Raw genomic sequence first — 12077 nt, forward strand, 5'->3', positions numbered from 1 at the left:
CCACAGACACAGCGGCCAGGGAAGCACAACCACAACCAGTCATCCACCCATTCACACACACATTCACACACTGGTGATGGCAAGCTACATTGTAGCCACAGCCACCCTGGGGTGTACTGACAGAGGCGAGGCTGCCGGACACAGGCGCCATCGGGCCTGTAGGAAATGGATGAAGTGTCTTGCCCAAGGACACAACGACCGAGACTGTCCAAGCCGGGGCTTGAACCGGGGCTCGAACCGGCAACCTTCCGATTACAAGGCGAACTCCCAACTCTTGAGCCACGATCGCCCTAATCAAGATGCGAAATGCTGCAGGTCCGAATCACATCAGCCCCAGGCTCCTGAGGTACTGCATAGACCAACTGTGTGGCATCATGGGATACATTTTCAACATTAGCCTGAAGCTAGAGAAAGTACCATGGGTATGAAAGACCTCCTGTGTGGTACAGCCTAGCATCGGGGTGGATGATGCCATCATCTATCTCCTGCACTGAGCTTTGACCCACCTGGAGAAGACTGGAAGCACTGTGAGGACACCATCCAGCATGGACTTCTGAGGGACATACTGGGGCTGTCAGGAGCAGACCACTTACTGTCCCAGTTGATACTGGACTCACTGGCTGCCCACAGTATGTGAGGACACAAGGCTGTATCTCTGACAGCCTGGTCTGCAGTACGGGATGCCCTGCAACTGTGCTAGCACAATTCCTGTTCACTCTCTACACTCCAGACTTCTCCATCAACCGTCTAGGCTGCCATCTAAAAAAGTTCCCTGAGGACTCATCACAGATGAGTCAAGCAGTGTACAGACAGTGGATTCAGGATTTTGTGGACAGGTGCCGGCGGAACCATCTCCTGATCAATGCGAGGAAAATCAAGGAGCTAGTAGTGGATTTCCGCAGGGGCAGACCCTGATGCCCCCCTTAACTCAGTGTAGGTTGTAGGAGACGAAAGAAGTTACTGTTGGAGCATTTCAATGGTCACAAAAAAGACAGGGAAAACTACAGGCTGCATGTAGAAGGACATATCCATAGACTTTTAACTGTACATTGTAGCAAGACGTAAGATTCAATTATTTAATTTCAATTATATTTATATATAGTGCAAAATCCCAACAGTCACCTCAAGGCGTTTCGTATTGTAAGGCAAAGTTTCTACAACAATACAGAGAAAACACCAAGAATCAGCAAGCGGCTTGGTGACAGTGGGAAGGATAAACTCCCTTTTAACAGGAAGACCCCTGTGGCAGAATCAGGCTCGGGGGGTGTCCATCTGCCACGACAGGCTCAACTCATAGACAGAAACTCAACAGCTAACTGTTGTTTGGGGAGTCAAACTGTAGAGTACACAAATACAAGTATAAAAAAAACAGGTAATGGTGTCAGCCAATCACATAGCCTACATCATAATCTATACAGACCCAATAAAGAATAATGAATGACGCAATTGGCCTGTCTCCAATAATTTCACCAAACCAAACTGCACAGAGGATAAGTGGATGTTTTCTATGTAGAAGTGTGTCCTCACAGTCTCACGGTCCAGTTGCTTGTTGACCTTGATGACTCCACTGAGTGGGTCAATGAGGAACTGGTTGTGTCTGTCTCCACTGACAATGGAGTAGAGGACGGCTCCATTCAGCTGACTGTCCACATCATCTGCTTTCAGCTGTAAATACACACACACATACACAAACACACACGAAGTAGAGTACATATTTGGTTGGGTAACAATTGCAGTGCTGTCTGTAGTGAGGTTTCTATAATACACTGAAGAATAAGTCTGCGACCAGAGCTTTTCACATAGATATTTCTACCCTTTTCAATTTTTGATGTGCTGTAATGGATCTGAAAGTTGCTCATGTTTAAAGTGTAAGACAATATGGAAAAGATGAGGCTTTTGTAACTTAAACTCTTGAAAGAATTGTGTATCAGCTATATGATGATTGCAGAGGAACAGTTTATTTTTGTTTTAGTCCTGATTTAAACTTGTCCTCAACGTATCCTTGCATGGCTTCTGACAGTGGACTCATCTTTGTGTTTGTCCTGCTAGCCCTCAGTGTAGTATTCACTGCAGTTAATCATAACATTTTGCTAAAGACTACAATATACCTTCAGCAATAAAAGAAATACATAGCACTTGTTTTAATCATTTCTGATAGATTCAGTTGGTAAATTTAATGAGTATTTCTCAGACAAACAGTTAATCATGGTGTTCAACATGGTTCTGTGCAAGGATCGATAGTTTTCTTATTACCTTATTTAATACTATCAGAAAACACCACATACATGTAAGTTGCTATTCAATTATACCCAGTTATCTTTATAAATTCATCTATAAATCCCAGATGCTCTAAGGCCATAAAGGTCTTAATGATGTTTAACTCTGGACATTGAAATTAGGACAAAACTGAAATTATCATATTTGGCATCTAGAATTCTCAGAAAGAGTGCCTAACCAGATACTTACAGTAAATGGCATTACCATGGCATCTTGTACTGCTTGAGGAAGCCTGTAGTCGTTTTGACCAATAAAGTGTCCTTTAAATAATAATAATAATAATAATTAAGACTGACTTCTTTCATGAGCACCATAATGCCAAAATCAGAAACATGTGTCAGAGGATGTTTCTGGTTTATAAATTCTAGGCTGGACTATTCAACTTCCTTGTCACTAGGGTGTCCAAAAATCTCACCGGGCGAAAAAAATTATAAGATTAGAACACTGATTATGACCTTTCCATGGAAAGGTGACTGAACTCACAGACCAAAATGCAACAATAGCCTGGTCTGGCTTCGAAACATTTTAGGGGGTTAGATATTTTATTTGAGTGACAAGAAGATAAGTGGTGCAATATTGGGCATGGTTCTATGAAGTAGCATTTCTATGGCCCAAATATGGGATTCATAGCTGCTGGAATGCAGTCATATTACTTCTCCTGTTAATTTGTTGCACATTCAATAATCAATTGTACAATGCCTGCTAGCCCAGTATTCCACTGTCATATTACTTCTGAATTTACCTGTGTCTGCATGAACAGAACATTATCAGCCTTTCAAAAGGATGTCAACTGTTCCACCAGAGGCAACATAATACTAGACCTGATAGGGTTTAAAGCGTCAGGTTGACAACCAGAATAGAGACCAAATGAAGTTTTAAAAAATCGTTAAAAGGTTTAATACAGGCTTTAATAAGGCTGTCTGTCCAGAACATTCTTCTGCACTGTCTAACAGGCACTGGCACAATGTCGCTCTCTCTGTACTGTCTGGCAGGTGTTCCAGTCAACAACAATGACACTACCACTACCACTAGTTGAGCAGCTTAAGACAAGTTGCTTGCATCGACTGCACCATTTCCTCCACATCTGTCTCATCATCAGCTACAAACAGTGCATCTTTCATGCCGTTGAATGCTCAACAATAAAACAATGCTAATCCACCATACCGTTACTGACAGCAAGATTGACTTCCTTTGAAGGCTCCAAGGTGCATGTGGAGGATGTGGACTGAAAGATGGTCAGAAACAGCAAACAGGCATTTCAGATTGGAAGTGGCAGTGTTGGTGGAGAAAACTAGATCCAGCGTGTTACCTATTATGAGTGTTTTAATGTCACCCTGGCTGTGTCAACACAGCTCCAGATTATCTTCATCTACCGCCCCAATAAAGTTTGTACTGTGGTCATGTCATAGTTGTCTGAGATTTTCACCTCTCTTTGCTCTTTGTCTCCAGCCTCACTCCTAATTGGTGACTTAAACATTTACTGTATGTCGACTCCAGTAGGTCTTTGTCCGCCAATGACACTTCTGTGACTTCTGGACTCTCTCTTTCACATAGTATATTAAAAGGATCATCAGTTACGTCTGAGTTAGGTGGGACTTTTTATGTCTTTGCACGGTTTTCGTGAGTGCATGCGCGAGGTCAAAAATTGGCTCGCGAGTAACTCTCTCATCCTAAATGACAGGAAAACTGAAATCATCGTGTTTGACAGTAGTATCCCTCGTGGCCAACTCTGTGGTGCCTCTGGTTCCTTTGATAGTTTCCTCACCGACACTCTTAGTGACCTGGGGGTGTTTTTGGATAGCTCTTTTAATCTCAACAAGCAAGTGTCTTCTGTTGTCAAAACTTGCTTCCATCAATTGCGTCTTATTAGCAAGGCCAGACATTATGTCCCGCATAATGACCTGGAAAAGCTTATCCACGCCTTTGTGAAATTTAGGTTGGATTATTGCAACTCCCTTTACTTTGGTCTTAACTCTACTCTTCTCCATAGACTGCAAATTGTTCAGAATGCGGCCGCTCGTCTTCTTACTGGTAGTGGGCGGCGTGTCTCTATCACCCCTGTCCTTGCCGACTTGCATTGGCTTCCCGTTAAGTATCGCATTCAATTCAAAATCCTGCTGCTCACCTTACGAGTTATTAACAATATAGCGCCAAGTAAGATCATCTTCTCAGTCACTTTTGGTACAGCCGAGATCCCGGCTGAAGACTATAGAGGTGACCGAGCGTTTGCCTTGGCTGCACCCGATCTATGGAATAACATCCCCATTGTTATCCACGACTCTGATTCCATTCAATCTTTCAAATTGTGGTTAAAAACCCACTTATTTAGTCTCGCCTTTTCTACCATTTAATGCTTGTTTGTTAGTTAGTTTAATGCTTATTTCTATCTTTGGTCTATTCTTAACTATTTTAATCATTTTTTACATTTTTGACTGTTTTATCCTTTACACATATTGTTCTTTTATGCTTTTATATGCATTCCTTTTGCTTCTGTGTTTTTAATGCCATTTAACCTGCTAGCATGTTTGGTACTTTGCCATAGCTTTCATCCTTCCCTGTTACTTCATCTTAGCCTCTTGTTAAGCACTTTTGTACACCACTGGTTTTTAAATGTGCTATATAAATAAAGTTTGTTGCTATTGTTGTTGTTGTTGTCACAGGCTGGATCTAGTTATCTCCTCCGACACTACCACTTCCAATCTGAAGTGCTTGAACCTTGCTGTTTCTGACTATCTTGGTGTGTACTTTTCTGTTATTGTTCCTGTACCTAGGCTGCGCACTTAATGTACCATTGCATACCATACAGGAAGTTTAAGGCTGTCAGTACATTGGCCCTGAACAATCTGATCGCAACCCACTTGGCTTCAGACCCACCCATCAACATGGTTGACACACTTGTTAACCATTATAATGCGGCCGTATCTAGCAGCCTCAACTGTCTTGTCCCCCATAAAACTCGGGCCGCCTCTTTTACCTTCCCTGCCTCATGGTTCACCTCGCATCTCTGTGACCTAAAGACCACTGGCCACCGACTTGAGAGGCTCTACAAAAGGTCTGATCTCACTGTCCACCTTGAGGCATATAAAGACCATGTGAGGTCCTATTAAGCAGCTCTCTCTCAGGCCAAGACTCATTATTACTCTTCCCTCACTCACCAACAGCAAAATCATCCCAGATTGGTGTTCTCCACCATCAACCAACTACTTCACCCCATTGATCCACCTCTCTTTTCAGGTGCCACTGACCTCTGCAATAAGTTTTTGGACTTTTTCCAAGAAAAATTAACTCCATCCATCAATAGCTTCTGGCACCTGCACATCAATTTCAGGACGGCATTCCCCGTAGCACATCTAACTCCATGCTACTTCTCCCCTTTTTCGTCTGTGAATTCTTCCCAGGTCACCAAGTGGGTCTTTCAGTCCACATCCTCCACATGCACCCTGGACCCCATGCAGACAACATTGGTCAGAGCATGTCTACCTACTCTGTGCCCTCTTACAGTTGACATCAACTGTTCGTTGGAGTCAGGAGTGGAACAGCTTCCAGCTTCAAGCCACCTCAGTGACTCCTATCCTCAGGAAGCCAGGTCAAGGTGTCCAGGGCAGTGACAGTTTGCATTACCTTGAACAGTTTATTGGAGTTAAACCCAGAGATTTGGTAAGAAGTTGCCAGCACATAAATCCTCAGGAAGCCTACAGTGAGGCCAGAAGTTTGCTGTTTAATCATTATAGTAAAGAAATGAGAAGTGCAACTGCCAACATGAACCAAGCATTCAACTGGCCACACATTAAACCAGATGATGGAAAAGCTCTTCATAGCTATTCCCTGTTTCTCAGTGGTTGTAACAAGACATCAGTCACCTACAAAAGATTGAGAACTCCACTAATCTCAGAGTTATTGTGTCGAAGCTGCCATATAAAATGAGAGAAATGTGCAGAGTTTCTGCCTTTGACATTCAAGAAACAAGTAGAAGGAGAGTAAAGTGTACAGATCTGATCAGATTCATAAACAGACAAGCGAAAACAGCTGCAGATCCTTTGTTTGGCACAATTAAGGATGCTGATGAAGCAAAATCATATGTTAATGTGAGAATGAACAGAGCACCCTGGCCAAAGGGAAGCAGATTTGCAACAAGTGTATCACAAGGTGCAAATGAAAAGCCACCTTAAATTAGTAAAAACTCCTCTTTTCATACTAGTAGTGGCTTCCAAAAGCCATGTATATACTGTATATGTGTATATACAGTATATACTATACGATATTCTATGCTGTGAAAAACAGCGTCCTTTCACAGAATGTCAAAATGTCAAAATCATTAGAGAAATACAGAAAAAATATTTTGAAATCAAAGCGGTAATGAGTATGGATGTTACAGAAGTGCATTAATATCCACTAAACAAGCTTATCTCTCACTATTCAGAGTGGGAACGCCTCAAAAGGGCAGTTTTCTGGGTGATGACGTTTGAACAGCTGCTTTGTGGCTTCCAGTTGGCATTAGAGCGAGATGGCTGACTAAACCTGAACTCCCGATAGTAGAGCAGAATTTCCCCCTAAAATTCAAATAAATACTTGATTTGACAACTTCTCTTTTAGACAGTATGTCTGGGAGTACAAAGAAGGTAGTCTCAACACAAGAAGAAGAGCATGCTAGCATGAATAGGGAACATGGTGGTGGAGAAGTGGCAGCCTTTGCTGGTCCCTACATGGGGAAATTAAGGTAATCAGCCGACAAATCAGTAACTTAAAGGCCAAACTAAAGTCGGACCCTGGCTTACTTTAAGGACAATTTTAATAAAACTATGAAAGAAGAGCTAAACGCACTTAAGCAGGACATTAACCAGCAGCTAGCAAGGGCTAAGAAAGCCATACAGGACGACACCCTATACTCAGCCTTCAACCAAGTGATAGTAGTTGATGGTCACCTGGTGCGTCCTAAAGCCGAGCGGACCTACCCGTGCTTTCTCATATTGAATGATAGGCTTTATCGAGTGAGTCGTGACCAGTGTAGGGACTAATGCGTTATTAAGTACGCGTTACAGTAAGTACGTTATTATTGTGGTAAAGAGCACGGTAACTAGTTATTATGCCAAAATCAGGAATGCGTTAATAGTTACTGGGATTTAGATAGGGTCGTTATTTGTTACTTTGTGTGGTGGCTATCGCGGAGCTTTCACAGATTCCGTAACATTAGCAAGTGGTGGAGGCCAGCAGGTGGATGAGGAAAAGTACAAGGCGGCCCGAGGCGGACGCCGTCTGAGTGTCAGGTGAACTGAACTTCAGGTAAGAAGTTATGACCTGCAGTCTATCTGGGTCAGATATCTGGGTCAGATATAAAGGTGTATTATTTTTTTGTTATGCTGACTTTTTTGTACTGGGTACTAGCTAGCATGACGGAGTTTCTATACAGCTGGGTGGGTGCTATGATGTTACTGATAGTGAACTTTATTTTCTTCATAAGGTTAATTATTAGAGTTGCCAACCGTCCCCTAAAAAAGGGAATCGTCTCGTATTTAGAGAAAATATTTCGTATTGAGGTGAAAAGGAATGCAGTTTGTCCCGTACTTCAGCTACAATGAAAAAGACACAAAGCTGGAGTTATTCCGCATCTTTACGCTGCAGCTGCCTCTTCTTCTGTCATTCTCACCCCCTTCCTCTCCTGTTGCTACTTCAATTATTAAACTGATCAATGATCAACTGATTGTCTTTTCTGTCGGAAGTCCTGTCTCTCTTGTTTGTTTATCTCCCACTTTGCGCCAGAAAGAGAAAACCAGTAGATGTCGCGCTAAACAACGGCAGCACGTTTAAGCTTGATCAGCTGTTGTTACAATTTATTTAATATTACTTTCTAGTATCAGCTGACGTTTGCTGGAGCCACAGCTGTAAAGCTGCTGGTCATGATATCGGTTTGGTTATCTGGTGAGAGGGAAACATGAAGATGAAACCAGGAGATGTCCTTACTGAATCACCAGAGCTGTGATGGAGAAACAGGTTTAACTTTTAGGTGACATGAATGAGTTGAAGGCAAGTTATGAACTGTTTCTGAGAGACAAATAACACGAGGATCCTTTTCTAAGTAGCTGACAGCTGGTAACTGTGCAGGGGCGGGTCTAGCAAAGTTTTGCCAGTGGGGCCAGGTAGGGCATTAACAGGGAAAGGGGGGCACAAAGAAATACTTTTCTTTCTTATTCTCATTTAAAATGTCTAGCTTTTATTAAATAGTTATTTGAATCTTACAACCAAAGTTATGGCTAAGTTTATGGCTTTTCCTATAATACCTGGTGGGCTGGTCTCTAGTCTTTTCCCAGTCCAGCCCTGGGTGTGACAAGCAGTGAATTAATCTGAGAAGGTGTATTAAAAAATAAATGGCCAGGCCAGCAGTGCATCGCAAATTAGCTTGCATAGACACATAAGTTGTGCCGCTTCTTAATGACGGTATCTTAGCTAACAACCCCAACTACGAGATTCAACTTGTAATTGGCTAAAAATAACTTAGTGGTGAGAGGGACGTGCTAGCTGGCAGTTTTTGCAAGTGATGTCGAAATTTCCAAAACCTCAAAAGCTTCAGGAGCTGTCTGCTCAGCGCAGCATTAGCACCACGTAAATACACGGATACATCCGTAGACTTGAGACAGAATTCACAATGTGTTTTCGTGACTTTCAGGCGTATGGACCAATGTTCTCTTTTCTGATCAAACCAGAAAGCTTTAATGAGCAGCTGGATTTGCCTCACATTAACTGGCTGGACACAGAGGACATCAAAATGCAGCTGATTGAAGTGAAAACCTTGACTCTGTGGGGGTCAAAGTTTGCAGAACTACGAACGCAGCTGGAATCTATAGCTGTGCGTGTTCATGGAGCTTGCATTTTCACCTGCTGGACATCACTACCTGACAAGTTATACTTGCGCCTATATTCTGAGACCTGTGTCTCTGAGTGGGAGACCTGAGATCACATAAACGTGTATCCTTGTATTAACAAACATGCCATATTGGCCCAGTTTATTTTTCTTATCATAGTTGTGAGAAGACCATAAATAGCATTTGTTGGATTTTCTGTTGTACAGTTCATTTGCTGTTATGGAAAAAGTGTCCTTTTTTTTGTTTCAAAGTAGCTGATAACTATTCGCAGATAGCTGCCAACATATGCGAACAAATATAATACTATAAAGTTGTTCTATATAGTGTGTAACTGTTGATATAGAGCGTTATTAAATTTATTGCTAATGCAATCATATGGCACATTGACTTTTGAGGAAATTTTAGATGGCACTCATCATCAGAAAGGTTGCCTACCCCTGCTGTAATGTAATCGGCCTACAAATGCAGCCTCCGAAGGGTGCAGCCCCTAAATTTGGACACAGCTACGATACCAGAGACTGCTTCTTCTTCTTTGGCATTTATTGGCAGCCTGCATCCTTGTACATGCATTGCTGCCATCTTCCGTTTCAGTGCATTATTACACTCTTCAATCCTACTACTTATTCCTTTGTCTTTCAGGATCTTACAAAACTTCAAACAACGCGTCAACTATTAAATTAGTCTAGTTGCAATTAGTGACTAGTCGACTACTTCAGACATACATGCAGCGAAAACCTGACTAATTCTTTAAACATACCTGAACAACAGGCTCGCCAACAGTGGCATCCTCTGACACCACTGCAGTGTAGACACTGTGGCTAAACATGGGTGGATTGTCATTTACATCTGTTAGGTCTATGTTCACAGTAGTAATGGCACTCAAAGAGGGCGTGCCACCATCACGAGCCTCTATTGTCAGGAAGTAATCTCTGCAGGTCTCATAATCAAGAGGCTGGGCAACTAAAATGGCACCTGAATAAGAGAAAGGGAAAGGGGAAGAGAAGATAATTATAGACATTTGTAATGGGTTGGAATTTCAAAATGTTAACAAACTGGGAGATTATAAATTGCTTTACTAATCATATTGACTCCTTAAAGCAATAAGCGAAATTTGCCATTTCACACAACACTTCATTTATTTTATTCTATACCTACAATCGATAACAAATCACTCTTACACACCGCCAAATGCACTGACCAGTTGGAGGTCTTGTGCGGATTGTGAGAGGTTGGGAAATGCCTTATAGCGATTGGATCACCTGCTCTACTTTCTGAGCTCATATTGTTGCTATAAATACTTACCATCATTATATAGTTTATACAGCCTTCTATTTAAAACCCTTAAATAGAAGGCATTTACACATTTGGTAAATTCTAGAAGGACATGTGTACCATAATTAAGTATTTTTCATCCATCTATCCATCCATTTCTGCCACGTATCCAAGTTTGGGTCACAGGGGGCAGCAGTCTAAATATAGAAGTCCCTTACCCCGGCTAACTCTTCCAACTTCCACATCAAGTCACTTCCAAGCCAGCTGACAGATCTGTTGTCTCCAGTAAGCCCTGGGTTAGGGTAACCCTAAGTAGGACATGCCTGAAACACACCACCTACCAGGTGTCAATGAGGCATCCTTATGCTCAAACCAGCTCAACTGGCTCCTTTCAAAATGGAGGAGCGGTGGCTTACATAAAGTCATTCTCGAATCACCTCCTTTAGTTTTGGGTAGATCAACCACGTTTTTCATGATCATCCTCACCCAATGAGCCAAGATCTTGAATGGAGATCCAGACCAAGGGCAATGGGCAAGGAAAAATAATTGAATTGATAATGAAAATTTTACAAGATAAAGAAGATGAAGATAAAGATAAAGAAGATTAAAAAATATTTGAAATATGCAACCTTTCTTTTACTTTTGCTTTTCTTTTTAATGAGGATATTTCAAAAATGCTGGGGTGCAGGAATCAAAGCAAAGGATGCAAACAGACTGAACAAACTCATCAGGAAGGCCGAGTCTGTTGTTGGCATAAAGCTCGCCACCCTGAAGGAGGTGATCAGCAACAGAAGGCTGACAAGACTGCTGGCAATCATGGACAATGACACCCACCCTATCCATAACACACTGGATGACTTGAAGAGCAGTTTCAGCAATAGGTTCCTTCAACCTTGCTGTCCGATGGAACGTTACAGGAGATCATTCCTTCCTGCTGCTATCAGACTCTGTAATTCTTCCACTTGAGTCAGACCCACACATGTGGAACAGAATTAATCAAACCTTAATGCACCGTGTCACTTTTTAATACCACTACATAGTTGCACAAATAGTTGTCCTTTTATATTCATAGTTATACCTATATCTCAATATTTCCATAATAATCCATTTATCTTAGTCTTTATCCATTATAACTCATTTTATATGAGTGCTTGTTGTTTGTTGTATATTTGCTACTATGACAACTCAAAGAGCGATTCAGAAGACCCCTATGAAAAGACCATCATAGGAACAGTTCACCCTGCCCGGGATAGGGTTACCGGGGCCTCGCCCTGGAGCCAGGTAGAGATCGGGTTCAATGTGAGCCGGACGGCAGCCAGGAGCGGAGGTCCTGACAGACCGAACCCTGGCTACCAAGACTGGCAACTGGGACATGGAATGGGGAAGGAGCCTGAGCTAGTGCGTGAGGTTGAGAGGTACTGGCTAGATATATACGGGCTCACCTAAATGCATGGCCTGGGCTCTGGAACCAGCCTCTTGGATAGAAGCTGGGCTCTGTCTCAGTCTGGAGTTGCCCATGGTGAGAGGCGGCGGGCCGGGGTGGGTATCTCGGTATCCCCTCAGCTTGCTGCTGGTATGTTGGGGTTTCTCCCAGTGGATGAGAGGGTTTCTTCCCTTCGCCTTCGGGTCAGGGAATGGGTCCTGACCGTCGTCTGCGCTTATGCTCCGAGC

The 12077-nt window shown here is 42.5% G+C and overlaps 1 protein-coding gene across 5 annotated transcripts in view; it reads right to left on the minus strand.

Moving 5' to 3' along the window:
• The window catches only part of fat3a (FAT atypical cadherin 3a), a 163957-nt gene that overhangs the window by 33122 nt on the left and 118758 nt on the right, over positions 1 to 12077 (minus strand). For all 5 annotated transcript variants that reach the window (XM_087841751.1, XM_087841745.1, XM_087841750.1 and 2 more), the window contains 2 exons: positions 9892 to 10106; positions 1528 to 1665 (listed from right to left, as the gene is read on the minus strand). In XM_087841751.1, the coding sequence (XP_087697877.1) occupies positions 1528 to 1665; positions 9892 to 10106 (353 nt within the window). The remainder of the gene's footprint in view (positions 1 to 1527; positions 1666 to 9891; positions 10107 to 12077) is intronic.

Source organism: Neolamprologus brichardi, chromosome 1 (genome assembly GCF_056152115.1).
Source record: "Neolamprologus brichardi isolate AB-2024 chromosome 1, ASM5615211v1, whole genome shotgun sequence".
Lineage (NCBI taxonomy): Eukaryota > Metazoa > Chordata > Actinopteri > Cichliformes > Cichlidae > Neolamprologus > Neolamprologus brichardi.